The sequence below is a fragment of the Ochotona princeps genome, chromosome 29, assembly GCF_030435755.1.
Source record: "Ochotona princeps isolate mOchPri1 chromosome 29, mOchPri1.hap1, whole genome shotgun sequence".
Classification (NCBI taxonomy): domain Eukaryota; kingdom Metazoa; phylum Chordata; class Mammalia; order Lagomorpha; family Ochotonidae; genus Ochotona; species Ochotona princeps.
Window position 1 is genome coordinate 8,404,957 of NC_080860.1, and position 17,255 is coordinate 8,422,211.

The 17,255-nt window shown below is 49.7% G+C and overlaps 1 protein-coding gene across 1 annotated transcript in view; it reads left to right on the plus strand.

The window, feature by feature from the left end:
• The first annotated feature begins 59 nt into the window (after nucleotides 1-59).
• RNFT2 (ring finger protein, transmembrane 2) overlaps nucleotides 60-17,255 on the plus strand; it is a 44,919-nt gene continuing 27,723 nt past the window's right edge. The window contains exons 1-6 of the mRNA XM_004597773.2: nucleotides 60-228; nucleotides 1,826-2,002; nucleotides 2,433-2,491; nucleotides 4,964-5,433; nucleotides 7,851-7,927; nucleotides 13,367-13,467. Coding sequence (XP_004597830.2) covers nucleotides 1,979-2,002; nucleotides 2,433-2,491; nucleotides 4,964-5,433; nucleotides 7,851-7,927; nucleotides 13,367-13,467 — 731 coding nt within the window. The 5' untranslated portion in view covers nucleotides 60-228; nucleotides 1,826-1,978. The remainder of the gene's footprint in view (nucleotides 229-1,825; nucleotides 2,003-2,432; nucleotides 2,492-4,963; nucleotides 5,434-7,850; nucleotides 7,928-13,366; nucleotides 13,468-17,255) is intronic.

The window sequence follows — 17,255 nt, forward strand, 5'->3', positions numbered from 1 at the left end:
GCCATTGGTTCCTTGCAGAGAAGTAGCGGTCTGCTATTGGCTGAAGCAAGGGGGCGGGCCGTGTAGCCAAGCGACCAGAGTAGCCGAGCGGCGGTCCTAGGGAGCAGCCAGGAGAAAGCTGAGGAGAAACCGGAAGCACTCGGAAGTCACGTGTTGGCCGGGACGCACGAAGGATTGGCTTGGCTGGACGTGAATGATGCGGCTGTGATTGCTAAATTGTCTGGGCAGGTAAAAAGAGAACCGCTGTTTGTTTTTTTTAAACCGGGTTCGCCTGTGTGGTCCGCACTTGCAGGCCCAGAGCGTTGGGTCCTGTGCGTTTGGTGGTGGGAATGGAAAGCGCTTGCGGCGTTGTACCCGGTGCCCCTGCCTGCTCCCATAACAAGCAATGCATGACTGACCACGTCGCGGGCCTCAGACCCTCTCGGCGCGGTCCTCCCTAGTAGGGTGGACTGAAAATAAGGGCTGACAGGTTCTGTCACAGGCTTCCCTCCCGCGTGCGAGCGTTTACCACAGAATTCCGTTTTGGAATCATTCACCTATGGCTTGCTTCCAGCAGAGACTGGGAAACGCCTTGGAAAGCAAGCATTTCCACTAGGAGTGAAACCTTGGAATGCTGTGTTAGCTCCCAGAATTTGCAGGTGTTGGAGGAGGACCAGGGCCATGAGAAGCATTGACCCATAAGCAATGCTGGAAAACTCTGTTTCGTGAGCTTTCCTTTGTGTACGGACGTAGTGGGCTGCTGACCCATGTCTTAGCACTAAAGCCAAGGAGGCTTGGCTGATGGGTTGTGTGTCTACTCGGTGACCTTAATAACAGCAACAGGACTGCCTGAAGGAGAGAGAGGAGGGGAAGTCTTCCAGCTTCTGTTTCATCCCTCCAAATGGCCGCAACAGCCAGAACTGAGCTGACCCAAAGCAAGGAGCCAAGAGCTTCAGCCAGATCTCCCACCTGGGTGCAGGAGCCCAGTGGGCCGTCCTCCACTGTTTTCCCAGGCCATACCTGGATTAGAAGTGGAGAAACTGAGACATGAACCAGCACCCATATGGTATAATGGTGCTGTAAGGTGAAGGGTAAGCCAATTGAGCCATCGCATCAGCCCCATGGAGGTGACTTTTGACATGCAGTTTCCAGAGCGCAGACATCAAAAGCACTAAAGCAGAGACAAGCTGACCAACTGGACAAACAGGGAGGCACAGAGGGGCCGTGGAAGGAAATAAGGTTGAAAACGGGTAGGGCCCAGCACAGTGGCCTGGTGGCTAGAGTTCTTGCCTTGAGCGCCTGGGGTCCCATATAGTTGCCGGTTCTAATCCTAGCTGCCCCACTTCCCATCCAGCTCCCTGCTTGTGGCCTGGGAAAGCAGTCGGGGACGGCCCAAAGCCTTGTGACCCTGCACCGGCATGGGAGACCTGGAGGAGCTCCTGGCTTCTGGCTTTGGATTGGCGCAGCACCGGCCGTTGTGCTCACTTGGGGAGTGAATCATCAGACGGAAGATCTTCCTCTCTCTTTCTCCTTCTCTCTGTATATCTGACTTTATAATAACAACAACAACAAAAATAGATGATACTGCTTCAGGCAGGACCTGTGGACTGTAAGAGCTTGTTTGTTCTGATTGTATTGGGAGAATGCAACCATATTTCCTCCCATACCCTGGTCAGATCTTATGGTTTGACGATGGAGTGAAATATGTGACCCTAACTGCTTGAGAGTTGCCAAGAGGCAGTGGCCAGAGGATGCTGAGCTGATGAAAGCATTTGTTCATTGCAGCCAGTGGTGTTTTCAGACTTCATGGGGTTCAGGGTGTTAAACAGGTGTCTGTGCCATCCAGGGTTTGGACACCCCAAGAAGCTCCCCTGACCTGTGCAGTTCTCTGGAGAGGAAGAGGAGGGGAGGCCTACTTTCTCCAGGATCCAGGAGTCACATCCCCTTTGGGAGCACCGAAGTCTGCCCTGGGGATGGTCAGCATGGCGTTCTAAAATCCATGTGGCTCCTCACAGTGAACCAGGTGACTCTGTCCATGAGAATTCACGTCCTCACCACCCCCTCCCCCACCCTTCCTAAGGGACCAGTGGAATTGCTGATGTGTCTAAGGTCCCATGGCAAGTTAGGGGCAGTGTCAGTCCAGCATGCTTGTCTCCTGACAAGCCCAGCCCACTGCTCAGTGCACCTTGTCCAGTTGTGCAAGTCACTGCCTGTTCCTCTCCACCCGTGGGTCTCGTCAGTCATCCTCACCTGGGAAAGGGGGCATAACACTTCCTTGTGCGGTTGAAAGAGTGAAGCCTGGGTGACACATAGAAAATTCTGGTGGGATTATGAAACATCAGTGAGCTCCATGGGGGAACCCTCAGAGTCAGCCTGAGTGATGGTTCCCATGGCAACCGGGTAAGCAGTGGGTGGGTTGCACGGTCGTGACTCACCTGTGTGTTGGCTTTCAGGTGTTGAGGAAGATGCAGAGACGCCACAGCAGCAACACGGAAAACATCCCGCCTGAAAGGTAGGGATGCCCTTGTTCCCTTACTACCTGCGGGCTGTGAGTGTCTAGTGGCAAAATGGAACCCCAAACTGGATTGAATAGTGCCTGCCTCTCTGAGTGAGGGCCCGTGGAAGGAAGTCACGAGATGGTGGGAGTGGATGCTGCTATGCGCAGCGACGACCTGGCAGTATGGTCCAAATGCCTACAGTGGCTGTTGCTGTGGTGGTGAATTCTCCCAACCCTGTGACAGGTGCCCCCCGGGGGCACCTTCTCGCAGTGACAGCCCCCTGTGGGGTTCTGACTGCTGGTGCTGCCTGCATCCTTACAGGCTGCTGTTCTACAACAAACAGCAGCGCTTCCAGCCCTGGGGCTTCCCTGACAACAGGGATTACTGCCACAGCTCTGCAGACTGTGACAGCTCTGGCAGGACCTGTCCTCACAGGGTGTTAGCAGCCAGAGATCTCTTGGTGGCTTTTTTTTTTTTTAATTGATTTGAAAGGTGGAGAGGCCGAGTTGCGAGAGATCATCCATCTGCTGGTTCACTTCCCGAATGTCCACAACAGACAGCCAGGGTGGCCGGGTCAGAGCCCAGAGTCTCCCACATGGGTGACAGGCACCCAAGTATTTGAACCATCACCTGCTGCCTCTTAGGAGTGTTGGCAGGAAGCTGAATTGGGAGTTCAGGGGTTAGCCGGGACTCAAGCCAGGCCGCCCAGTACAGGATGCAGGTGTCTCTGGTGGCAGCTCAATGTGCTGCACCACTATGTTTTGTACCTGGGCACTTATCCCATTAATGAGGACTGCACCTTGTGACCTGATCACTCCCCGAAGGCCCTGCCTCCTAATGCCGTCTTGTTGGGTTTTCGGATTTCACTGAGGGACTGTGGAAGGCCCACAGACATTGGGTCCATAATACTGGGAGGCCAGTGATCTTACACGGGGATTGATTTTTCTTGCTCACCTTTCCCAAGGTGGCAGGAGGAACAAGGGTCATGTTCCATGTCCGTCGTAAGGCAGCGAGGAGAGGACAGAGGCCACAGCCTTGATCATGTGTTCATGAGACGGAAGGGCAGGGGCTGGTGCACTTTTTAGGGCTGGCTGGTTTGTGTGAGGCTGCTGGGCTCAGGGGGCTGGCAGGAGTACCCTGTTGTCTGCTCTCTGATGTGCTTTAGAACGAAGGAAGGACTGGCCGCATGTGTGAGAGCACAACCCAGCCTCTTCTCTGAAAGAACTCTTTGAGTTCCTCTTCTGAGTCCAGCCCCGGAGCCCAAGCTCAGGACTGGAGAAGGCTGAAAACCCACGTGTGAGAGAACCCTGAGGATGTACCAGGGGCCTGGCAAAAAGTATTCTAAATTTGATCCCTTGGAAATTCTAGACATGAGTGGACTTGACCCTCATTTGTCAGGTGGACAAGCGCTGTGCAGAGGGAGAAGATGGAGTTGGAGTGGGCTTCTTCTTGCCATTCCTGTGTGCTGCCCACCAAATGCCAGCTATGACCAAGGTTTGCTTTTCTGGGGACTTGGGAGTCACTGAACATGAAGGTTTCAGAGCCATGGGGTCCTTGGGTTCCTGAGAATATTCTAGAACCATGCAGAATTCTGTGTTCCTTGTCAGAAGAGTGCTGTGGGCATGGAGAAAGGTTCTGGAGTGGGCCTGCTTGGGTCTGACATCCCCGCCCCCCACCCTGGTCCATCCTTTATTAGCCATGCAACACTCAGTCTCCACTGTGCCTCTTTTTCTTCACCTATAACATGGGGATTTTGCTGGTACCTAATTCTTGGGTGGTGAACGGGTTTTAGGAGTTAGTGGAAGTCAGGTGCATACAGGAGGGTCTGACACGGAGCAAGTTTTCAGTGAAGATCATGGCTAAGGGCCATCCTTCCGAGTTCCTGCAGACCAGGCGACTTGAGCCACAGGAATTCTTTCCCTCAGTTCTGTGAACCAGAAAGCAAGATCTGATGTGTGTGTGTGGTGGGTGTTTGCTTCTGAATCCTCTGTTCTTGGCTTGTGGGTGCCACTTTTCCCCATGACTGCACGTGGTCCTCACTGTGTGTCTCTGTCCTCATCCTTCATCAGGACATTTGTCTTAGAAAGCGAGTGCCCTAGCTCATTCTAGTTGTTGCTGTCTGGGTTAACACCTGTCTCTACAGGAGGTCCCATTCCTAAATACTGGGGGTCAGGACTGCAGCATAAGAAGTTGAGGGGTGGGCACGTGACCCAGTGGTTAAGATGCTACCCAGGACTCCACATCCCTTATCCAGTACTCAGGTTCCACTCTTGGTCTTCCTTCAGCTTCCTGCTGGTGTGCACCCTGGCTGGTGGGGTGGGGCAGCAGGTGATATCCCAAGTGCTTGGACTGCTGCAGCCGCTTGGCAGACCCTGATGGAGCTCCTAGCTCCTGGCTTTGGCTTAGCCCAGCCCCATCTGCTGTGTCCATGTGAGGAAGAAAATAAAAATAAATTAACATGCGCATTCTCGGCCCCTGTCCTGCAGAAATCGCACCCAGGCGCACAGCTCCGAGGCGAGCGTGGATGGGGGCGGTGTCTTCGAGAGTCTGAAGGCAGAAGCCACCTCCCCGCCTGCGCTCTTCTCCGGCCTCGCCAGTGGCCTGCCCACCAGCCCCTTCCCTGCCAGCTTGGTGCTGGGCTCCGCAGCTGGCGGCGGAGACGTGTTCATCCAGATGCCCACGGCACGCGAGGAGGGCAGTGGGCGCAGCGAGGGTGGCACCTTCCACCATCGTCCGCCCCACCACCACTTCCACCATGCCACTGGCACCCGCGGGGGCTCCCTGCTGCAGCACGTGGGTGGTGACCACCGCGGGCACCCAGAAGAGGCAGCTGATGAGCAGCCGGGGACGCCGGCGCCTGCCCTGTCCGAGCTCAAGGCTGTGATCTGCTGGCTACAGAAAGGCCTGCCCTTCATCCTGATCCTCTTGGCCAAAGTGTGCTTCCAGCATAAGCTTGGTGAGGACCTGGGGGCTCCATGTGGAGGAGCGCTGCAGCCTGCAAGGGGCGGGGTGGGAAGGGCCTTCCTGTGTTTTATAAGACCTGGCTTCAGATCTGACCAACTGGCTGTGTGACTTAGGGCACATCTCTGGGCCTCTCTGATCCTCCGTTTCCTCATCTGTCTATGAGGGACAGTAACAGACAGTTGTTGAACTGCTTGGTTGGTGTGAGGCAGGAGCAAACATCAGAATAGCCAAGAACTCCCACTGCTGGGGCCTTAACCCCACTTTGCCTTGCAACATTGGGAACAATACAGAACCTCAGCCCATCATCTGTAAGATGGGGGTTATAGTAGGATGTACAAGCTGCCCCGTGCCACAGTCATGGGCTCTGAACCCAGAATCTACCATGTGCAGATGGAAAATACTCAGAGAATGGCATGGTAGCAGGTGTTATAAGTCATTAAGAGAAAGCAGAGCTCAGAGAAGGTGCATGGTTCACATGCAAGTGCCATGCCATCATGTACAAGGGACTTATATTCTCAAGTGTAGTCATTGTGCTTGGCAGTTGTGCAGGTTTTTCTTTGTTTGCTTAAAAAAAAAAAAAAGAAAAAGAACGAAAGATTGATTTTACTTATTTGAAAGACATAGTGACAGAAGGAGAAACAAGAGACAGAGCGAGATCTCCTAGCCACCAATTCATTCCCCAAAGGGCCATAACCGCCATGTCTGAGCCGGGCTACAGACAAGAACCCAGAATTCCACCTGGGATTCCCACAGGGGTGGCAGGATTCCAAGCACCTGAGCCATCAACTGTTGCCCCCTCACACACACACCCACAGGGAACTAGCTCAGAAGTGGAACAGCTCAGACCCTAACCAGTGGTCTGATATGACTGCAATGCTCATGTCGCAAGCGGCTGCTTAACCTGACGCTAGCACCATTTGTTTGCTCTCTTATTAACCAAAGAAAAGAATAGAAAAAAAAAATATCATGGCATTATTCATTTTATTTCTTGGATTGACAAATACATTTTTTACACATGGAGTATGTGGTTAATAGTTACATCTCAGATACCTGAAGTATACATAGCATTAAAACTCCAAGAACATTATATGAAAACAGAATCCTTTCTACCAAAACAACAACAACAACAACATTTGAAAATCATTATTCAAGAAGCAGTCCAAGATTGAAGCTTGGCAAACAGTAGCAATTAAATGAGTTGTGGGATAAAATTCAGTTCCGTTCTCCCATCTGCCTGGGTCATGTTTGCCTGTTAGCCAGGATTTTTTCCCCCTTTAACATTAAATTTTATTTCCTTATGGTGTTGTGTTCTTTTGCTATATGTGTATGCTTTATCACAAATAACACACTTCAGATTCTCTTTTGAAAGTAGGAACAATGGTGAATGTTTGGCACAGCAGTTAAGACATCCCTTAGCATAACTATCCCATATCGAGTGCCTGGGTTCAAGTTCTCACTCTGCTCCCTATTCCAGCTTCCTGCTGATGCACACTTTGGGAAATAGCAGGTCATGACTCAAGTGCTTGGGTCCCTACTGTTCACGTGAGACCTAAGTTCTGGGACCACAGCTCGTGTAACCATTTGGAGCATGAAGCGGCAGTTAGAAAATCTCTTTCTCTGTCGGTCTGCCTTTCAAATAAATACATTTAAAGATTTGTTTATTTGAAAATCAGTTACACAGAGAAGGAGTAACAGAGATCTTCCATCTGCTGGGTCATTTCCCAGATGGCTACAACAGCTGGAGCTGGTCTGAACCGAAGCCAAGAGTCAGGAACTTCATCTAGGTGCAGGGACCCAAGGACCTGGGCTGTTTGCTGCTTTCCCAGGTGCATTAGCAATGAGTTGTATTAGAAACAGAACAACCAGGACTCAAACTGGCACCCATATGGGATGTTAGCTTTGTGGGCACCAGCTTTACTCGCTAAGCCACAGCATTAGCCCTAATGAATAAATCTTTAAAAAGAAAGTGAGAAGTGTAAGCAGCATTGTTCCCAACCACTACAGATCACGTTCTCTAATTATCCCTTCACTAGGAAAGGACTGTTACTCTTCTGTCCGTTTCACAGGTGAGGAAACTCAGGTGGAATAGCTTACCCAGGCCCACAGAGAGGAGGTGGCAGGGTTGGGGTTTGAAGCCAGGTCTTGACAACCTGCCCAGTCCATGCTCCCATCCTAGTGGTATGAATTATCACCCCTGGTGGTCTTACTGCACCCTCAGCCAGAAAGGCTCAGGGTTCTCAGTGATTTTCATAGGCACTCAATCCCCAGAAGCAGGATCTTCTCCCTTGTGTGTGGGTAGCGTGCCACCTCCCAGGGAACCCAGATGTGACTCTGTCCATCATGTCTCACAGACTTGGGCTGGGCCTCATGAGACTAAATAGCAGTGTCGGGTGCTCCTGTGTCCCACAGGCATTGCTGTGTGCATCGGGATGGCCAGCACCTTCGCCTACGCCAACTCCACGCTCCGCGAGCAGGTCTCCCTGAAGGTAAGTCTCTGGCTACAGGCTCAATTCACTATTGCGAGGGTCACAAGTCCACCCCGGGTCCCTCAGGGCCAAGTTCCTCCTGGAGGTCCCCAGAGGAAGGGTCTCTTTTGGCCTTTTCTGGGGTCTAGAGGTCGCTTGCCACCTCTGGCTTTGGCCTCTTCCTTCCTGTCACTTTGGGCCAATGGTGCTGCACCTCTATAACCTTCCACATCCTTCATGCTTGCATCTCACTTCACTTCATCTGTAAGGGCTCTTATGCTTATACCGGCCTGCCAGTGCTGACTCCCAACCTCAATTCAGATGCAGCCAACCTTCTTTCCCTCTGACGCCAGGGGCCTGACAGTCACAAGCCTCAGGGATTGGAGTGTGGGCACCTGGGGAACACCACCCATCTTGCCACTCCAGGCAGATCCTTGGGTGTGCGCTCTGACTCCCCTGCAGCTGTCCATACCAGTTTCTCTAGCCTCTCATCCACATGCCCCAATCCAGCCCTGTTCTCTCCTGACATTCAGCCCATTGGCTCACCCACATCCCCTCCTGAGGGTTAGGACCACTTCGATTCCACCACTGCCACCCCAGGGACACGGCTGCAGCACTGTCTGCCATCAGCTCAGCACTGAGCCCCTTCTCATCTCTTGCAGATGCAGCATAGCAACCAGGAGGGGACACACTCTGGGTCTGTTGTCCTAATTATGGAACAGACAGGCTAAGTTTCTCACTTGAAGTCACAGCTGTTGAACCTGCCAGTAGAGAGCCTGTGCTCATTGTTGATGCAAATCCAGCTCCACTACCCACCTGTAAGCCTTCAGATGGGTTAGCCTGTAGGAACAAGGCTATCAGTGGCCTTAACGAGGATCCATTTAGATTTTGCAACCTTAGGATTATGCATAATCAAAGGCATCCAGTAGAAAACATGCTTTGGGATCCTTCCCCGGGCTAGCGATACCCAGTCCAGTCCTCTTTGGGATGCCAGGCAGCCGTAGCAAGCACAGCTCCCAGTCAGCATCACAGCCTTGAGGAAAACAACTTGTCGTGTACAGACACTGTGCTGAGCTTGGAGCTCCAGAGGGTTAGGTCTAGCTGGTGTGTTTTGACTTGTGATTCTGGCTTAGCATGGGAATATCAGCATGTAACCCCACTGTACTGTGAGTGAAGGGGCACCTGTGCTCATGCCCGTTCTTAGACTACTCTGGAGGAGTTAGTGAGATGGCACATAGTAGGTGGTTCATGCAATGCCTGGTATGTGTTAGAGGCAGTGTTTAGCTGAGCCATGCTTGCACTGCTGCTCGTAGCCGTCCGTTATGTAGCATCAGCTGCTTGCTTACTAGCACTTGGTCCTCCGTGTTACGTAGATGGCAGTTCAGTCTCCATGTGCACCAGGGTTGGACCCAGAGCCAGAGATTCTTCTTGACCCTTAGTCTTGTATTGGCACAAATCCTCACCTGCTGCTCTCTTAAACAACAGGTGAGTTCAACTCCATACAGAGAGGAGATGGAGGCTACCCCTCTCTCACAAGTGTAGCAACATCCAAGTGATACCTCGATATGGACATTTTAGGGGCCAAGTGGATGCCTGGATCCCTGGGCAGGCCTGCTGGGGGCCTGAACTCTATGAAGACACATGTGTGTGTTGCCAGCTTATGAGTATTTCCTGTGAGAAAAGAGTCTGGATGGCCTCCTGTAAGTGTAGGCATCAGAGCTTTCTACTGGAGAGCTGCCCCTTTTGTTCATCTGAATGTGTCTTCTCAGGCTTTTGCTCCGTCCCTCTCTGTCCCACCATTCCTTTGAGTCTGAAGAATCAAACTGGGATCTATTATTTATCGGGGTAAAAGGGCTGCCAAGTGGATTAATCACACTGATAAGAGCAGTCAGTTGGTTGCAGGTGGTTTTCAGAATCGTTAACCTTGACCACTCTTGGCATAATGGGTGGCTGGAGATGCATTTATTTTGTCCGCTCCTTAGAAATGTGTGTCCAAACAGTGCATGGGTCGCTGGGGCTGTGTCTGGAGACAGCACGTATTGAGCATTTACCGAAACCACAGGGAAGGTTACACTGGGAAAGTTATGACCTCATCTTGTTCCAGCAATGCAGCCTCCTGGTCCAGGAAAAGACAAGCTTTTGACACTCAACAGCGGAGGGGTCCACAGGCAGGAACACACCCATGGCTACGCCCACATCCAGACAGTTCTTAGGAAGGCTCACTTGCCCAGAAGCTGCAGAAAACAGAATGTGCTGTGGCTTTTCTTTCTGGGCTCTTAACAGGAAGAAAGCTAGGAAAAAGAGAGGGCTGGATTGTGAAGCGTGTTGATGGTCATGTGCGTGAGTTTGAGTTTGATGCTGTCAGCATAGATCAACGGCGAACAATCAGTGTAGGGTGGCGGTGTAAGTGTCTGTGTTAGAAAAAGGGAGAACAATAGTTTCTAGCTCTGAGTTTACTGCTGGGCCCCACCCAGGGGCAAACCTGAGATGTGAGTCTGTATTGCGCTGGTTATTCATTGAAGTGATAGGCCAAGAGAAAGTCAAAGCTCTAGAGGAAAAGAGCTCCCCTCTGCTTCCCTGCCTGCCGGAGTCCAGCTCCAGCCGAGAGTTCGGAGCTCGAGAAGGGTGCATGAGATAGGTGTAGAAAGAAGAAGAGAGAAAGAAAGGAGAGACGGACCACTAGGATTCCTTGATGATTGTGGACATTGCAAGAAAGCTGTCCGCTTTATTTATACAGAAGCAGTACAAAGTTTTCTTTTAGGGGCATTTTGACAAAGCTTCAGGGGGGCACAATTTACAACTTCTTGAGAAATGATTGAGGAAGGGTCCCACATTCCTTGCTTATCTTGGTTTGCCAGTCTTCATCCGCTCTCCTCAGGTCTGGGCTCTAACCTTGGCGCCACCTGTGACAACCAGGCCCCTACCTTGAATTATGTATGGGTTAGTAAGTCCGGGGTCTTGGTGTATGGGGATTACGGGCCATTGGCACTAAAGGCCATTAGGTCAGCAAGCTCACACAGTTTGTTATCTGAACAAGTAAAGCAAGAGTTATAACGGCGGAAAGAATTGTAATTAGCAATGAGCCAAGTTTACTCCATATAAGTTTCAATTCTACAATGGACAAGTGAGTGTTTCCAAAGATAATTCTACAAATTGTTTCACCTTAAGACAGGGCATTATTCATTCCAACATTGCAGCCAAGAATTTCTCAGTAGGCAACGCATCTTATTCAGTAATACACTCTTGCTACAATTCTTATTCTACAACTTAACCATCACTTAATGTGAGGAATACATCAAAAGAGAAAAAAACAAAGATCTGAGACAAAAGGTTTCAAACATTAAGTTCCTCTACAACTGCAGGTTCTACAACCTCATAAGTGATCAAACAATAATCAAAAGTATATCTTTGTGATGTTAGTGAAATCAGCCTATATTTCCTCTAGTTAGAAATTATGAAAGCAGCTAAAGCAACTACAGTTTCTATGTTCTAAAGAGTTGCAAGGACAGGCTAACCCTTAAGGTCACAGTAACTATATTTTTTGCTTTAGCAGGATAGCCTTTAGGGTCCCAGTAACACGATAGCCTTTAGGGTCACAGTAACAAGATAACTTTTAGGGTCCCAGTAACAAGATAGCTTTTAGGGTCCCAGTAGCTATATTTTTTGTCATGGCAGTTTTAACCCATACTCCCATCATTTCCATTAGTTTGTAAAATTCTTATCAAGCCATTTCCCAGAAAGCATGCTAAATGTCCAGGCCAGATTTTATGGCAATGGGTAGGTACACAATAAGGTGTCTGGAAACAGCATGGGCTTGATTGTGCTCCTGTGTGCAGTTAAAGGCTCACTCACCAAGACATTATCAGTAACATTAACTCTCAAGCTGATATTATTTGCCAAAGCCATCTCACAGGGGCAAACAATGCCTCAATAGATTACAGGATTCTTAGTGGGGTGCTTGAGTGTCCATGCAAAAGGGTGGTGAGACTGCATCAAGGTGGTCAGAGAGAAATCCGCTGGGCCCTGCCAAACAGCTGGAAGCTCCCTGGGCCCTGCCATGCAGGGAGCTGTTCTCTTCACACCTTTGTGTCATTCACACCTACTGCACGGACCCTGGCACCTGCCCACATACCCACAATGCCTGTGGCTGGGCCAGCCTGAAGCCAGGAGCTAGGGCCTCAATCCACATCTCCCACATGGGTAGCAGGAACCCCGCTGGGTCTGTGTGAACAAGAAACTGGATCAGAATCAGATGAAGGCCCTCTGATATGGGATGCAGGCATCTTAATCATGCCGCCAAAGGCCCACCCCTCAGCTCAATATTTAGGTGTATAAATTTGACCTTCATCACACCCTAAGTTTCAGATGAGGACAGCAAAGCTTGGGTGTGTGCCCTTGAGCAAGAATTATCTAGTGTTTTGTGTCTCAGTGCTGACAGTGAATGTAAGCTGCCACTGTCGCATGCTTGGCACTCTCCCAAGAAGCATTGATGTACATGAGTTCTCACAGTTCTGTAAGACAGTCAGTGATGCAGGCGTTCTTCACAGAGCTCACGGAAAAGGAAGTTAAATGCATGTGTTTGTTTTTGCATGTGTGTTAGCGATGTTATTTTCCTACTATATAGAAAATACAATAATAGAAAAAAAACCTATGCATGGCTTATATCTTTTTGTTTCAAAATAAACTCATTCCTTTTTTAAACTTAAAAATTTGTTCTTTACGTTTGCTTTTATTTAGTATATAAATAAAAATACTTTCTAGTATATAGTATTACTAGTTAGTACGTAAATAGAAATACTTTTATTTATTTGAGGGGCAGACAGAGGCAGATCTGTCATCTGCTAGTTCAATCCCATAAAGGCCCATAGCAATGTGGGCTGGCCAAGGCTGAAGCCAGAAATTGGAAAATTAATCTAGGTCTCCCGTGTGGCTAGCGGGGCCTCGAGCCATAGCCGGCTGCCTCCCAGGGGACCCACTAGCAAGAAGCCAGAATCAGTTCAGTGGGGACTCAAACCCAGAAGCTTTGATATGACGCTTTGATATGATATGAGTGTCCAAGTGCCCCAAATGCCTACCCTAAACTCATACTTTTAATTCCATTTTTCCTTGAACTTGGTGAGGTTCTCTCCTCTATACAGATGTGGAAAGGAAGTGTAAGTCACTTGCCTGGGGCGGGATGGTTCCCCCATAGTTGACTGAGGATTGGAATCCAGGCGCTCTGGCTCTGGAATCTGTTTTGCATACCACAGTGCTTTCTAGTCGTTCCAGAGGATTCCGCAAAACAGTTTACACCTTGTTCGCTTTTCTGTAACCACTCATGGTTCCCAGGTGGGTAGAAAGATGCCAGTGCCCTTCCCATTACCATAAGCCATGCTTCCTGCAAAGCTTTGAAGATTCAGCAGGGAAAATTCTAGACTGTTCCATCTCAGTGTCCCCACATGTCTCTTGCTTTGTCTCTAGGAAAAGAGGTCGGTGCTGGTCATCTTGTGGATCTTGGCCTTTCTGGCGGGGAACACCCTGTATGTGCTCTACACCTTCAGCTCCCAGCAGCTGTATAACAGGTGAGCGCAGCAGAGTTGAGGAGCTTTGTGGACTTGGGGCACACACCCTTCACTTGGGAAAGATACAGCAGCTCTGTCTCATGGGACCTTTCAGCTCCCACCTGCTGTTAGGACACATGCTTGCCTAGAGCAGCTCTCTCTATTAGAAATACAATGCAAGCCACACAGGTAAGCTGACATTTGTTAGTTCCCACATTAAGAAAATGAAAAAGAAACAAGTGAAAGCCATTTTAATGAGAAATTTATTTGACCCAGAACAGTTGGCCATCCATATCTGACTTGTTCAAGGATGGAGAGAATCAAAAAGAGAAGCGTGAGAGAGCAGGAAATATTTTGGCCTCTCATTCTGTGTCTGCCAGAAGAGAAAGGTTGTCCCTCCCTATTGCCAGTCATTGTATGATCTTGGAAAGCGGAGTAGTTTCATGATAGCCCCACAGGTCCCTGGTGAGGGAAGTATTTCCTGGGGTATTGGTAGGTGGGTGGGATTTACAAATAGCCTGGGGAGTGTGACTTCCAGTTTGTGAATCTAAGTTACTGCCTACCTGTCCCATTTCATTTCATTTCCTACCACAGAGATTTTCAGCTCCTACTCTAAGGATTCCTGCAAGAGGCAGATTCATCACATCTTCGGTAGTTACTTCCTGCTTATTAGGGGCATAAGGCTTGCCTATCCTGAGTTGAGAACTCTATCTCATCTAATAGATCTCTCTCTTGGGCCAGAGAATTTCCACTCAGTGCCAATTTCTATGTCCCCTGCATCTCTATCATTACTCTACAGTGTCGTTGGCTATTTTGCACTGAAGTCAGCAATGTAGATAGTCCAGTCATGCAACCTGTATGCCAGGGCCAGACCACACCCATGGATCCTGGACCCTGAGATCAGAGATTCTGACATTTCTGAGGCCAACATGAGATGAAAGAACTTGCTGCTTGCCAATGCCAAAAGCCATTGGTGGATCTCCTCTGATGGTGGATGCTTCAGCCTATTGTAGGGAGCCAAGCTTACCAGCTGTTTAGGCCCCTGACCCTGCCTATCCCTATCCCCAGCTCTTGCACATACCAGCAGGTGAGGCATTCTGGTCCAGGGAGGCCCATGACTGCAACTCTACCCTCCTTAGAAGCCCACAGTGGCCCTTACCCAAGCCTGGGGTCTCCAGTAAGCAGATGGTTGCAGTCTGCTGCCCCTGCCCTGCAGATTTAACGTTAAACAATTAAGCAACTATGCTGGTGGCACACTGGTATAGTTAACACAGAGCTGACATGAACCAGGCCCAGAATGCCAGCCAGCTATTTGCCTTTCTGTACAACACTTACTAGGTACAGGGCAACCTAGACAGTTGCTTTCGGCTGTGGTTGTGTGACTTTTTTACTAAGAGATCTGAGTAGCATTGTGGCAGGAGGGGGCGGGCAGAGAAAGAAATGGAATGAACATGTAACTGTGAGTTATCATCAGCTTAGCAAAAATATTCCTACCACCCAGCAAGCCGAAACACATTTATAGCAAAGGGACTTTTTAAAATTAAGTTTATTTGTTTTAAAATGAAGATTAAGGACTATGCTAAGAAAAAAATGCCAAAAAGGGCATTTGGGCTGCAGGTTTAAGCCAAAGAGAATATTTACCAGGCGTTGCTCCGTGCAGGGCTTCAAGCAATTCTAGGAAAAGCAGATCAGCTAGGCCTAGATAAGAGGAACCAAGGAAATTCTTGGAATTTGGCATTCCGAATTAATTCATGGAAAGCTCTTGAAGTCCAGCTCTTAGCATGGTTTAACTTTTCATTAGCTGTCGCTTTTTGCTTTAAAATCCAGGAGAGGGGGGCAGGCATTTGGCTCAACCACTAAGATGCCTCTTGGGACTGGTGTATTACCTCTCAGAGTGCCTGGATCAAGTCCTGCCTCCATTTCTGATCCAGCTTCCTGCTAATGCCCACTCTGGGAGGCAGCAGATGATGGCTCCTGTGTGTAGATCCTGCCCTTGGAGATCTGAACTGAGTTCTGGCTTTGGCCTGTCCCAGCCCCAGGTGTTACAAGCATTTGGGGAGTAAACCAGTGATAGAAGATCAATTGATCTCTCTCTCTCCCTGCCTTTTTTTTTTTAATATATATTGATAAACTTAGATAATAACTTCGAGAGAGTAAGCATTTGGTGTAGTGGTTAAATTTACCACTTAGGATACTCACATTTTATATCCAGAGTGCCTGACTCAAGTCTCAGCACCTCCAGTTTCAATCCAGCTTCCTACAGACGTACGATTAGGGTAGCAGCAGGTGTGGATCAAATAGTTCAGACCTGGCAACTGCATGAGTGACTCAGATTGAGTTTTCCCACTCTTGGCTGGGTCCTTGCCCAGCCCTGGTCTTTGTGGGCATTTGTGAAATAAATTAATTAGTGGGGGTTCTTTCTCTGTCAGTCTCTTCCATCCCTTTTCTGGGGTTTGTGTATTTGTATGTGAAATAAATAAATGCATTTTTAAGAGTGCTGGAAATCACCGAATGTGACATGTCACCCGGTTGCAGGTGATCACTGTGAATAGCAACCATCAGGGGTGTCCAGATTGAGAGAAGATGTTTTGGTGGGCACTGAGGAAGACTGGCCAGTTAGAGCCCAGTCAGAGCTGGAACTCAGGCTTTCAGATCACATCCACTCCCACTGCAAATGGACTTTGAGGAGTGAGCAGTTCCTGTGTTTCCCAAGGCCACCTCAGAAAGGCAGTTGGGAAAGCTAGTTCCAAGGCATCAACATGCACTCATACCCTGCATGTGTGGGACAGCATGGGGTGCAGGAGACACCCAGGTCCAGGGGCAGACAGCAGGGAGGGGGGGTTTCCCAGAACCATGCTTGGATTTCCAGCTCATGCCATTTTCTGGGCACAATGGGATTCCCAGGCACAGACCTCTATGCCCCTGTCAAGCCAGGGCTGAGTCAGACTGGCAGCACAGAGGGAGAAAGAGAATGCAGCTTATGAGCAAAGCTGCAGAGTGGAGGCTTCTTCCTGACGCCACCTGTCTTGAGCGTGCTTGTATGCCAGGGCCATGATCTCACTCTCTGCTCGCACGCATGTCTGGCAAGGTAGAGACTTCACTGAAGCTCTGTGCTGTTCTAACAAAATGCCAGAGGCTGAGCACCTTAGGTTCCTATAGGTCAGGGTTCTGGAGGTCGGGGATTGGGCTGTGGCAGGGGGCCTCGCAGTGGCTGGCGTGGCAGTAGTGGGCACCTTTGCAAGTCAGGAAGCCAGGGAGAGGACCACCCTTCCCGTCACCATGCTGAGGAGCAAGCGCCCAAGACACCAGTCCTTTGGGGACAAATCACGTGCCAATCACAAGCCCTTCCATGGGAGGCAGCAGTTGGTGGCCCGAGGACTTGAGCCCCTGCTACCTATGTGGGAGACCTGGATGGAGTTCCTGGTTCCAGATTTCAGGTTGGCTCAGCCCCAGCTATTGTGAGGCATTTGGAGAATGAACCAGCCAATGGAAGGCATGTGTGTCTGTTTCTCTCTCCCTCTCCCTTTCTGCTTTTCAAAGAAACCGCTCTTAAGAACAGTTTATTCCTAGGGTACTACAGTTGAAAGGTTTATTTATTTATTTAAAGGATAGAGTTATCAGACAGAGGGAGACACAGAGAAAACTTGCATCTGTTGATTCTCTCCCCTAAGTGGCCCCAACAGCCAAGGCTGGGCCACATCGAAGCTAGAAGCCCAAAACTCAGTTGGATCTCCCAGAGGGATGACAGGTGCCCAAGCATTGGCCAGTCTTCTAACTGTTTACTCAGGCACATAAGCAAAGAGCTTAAC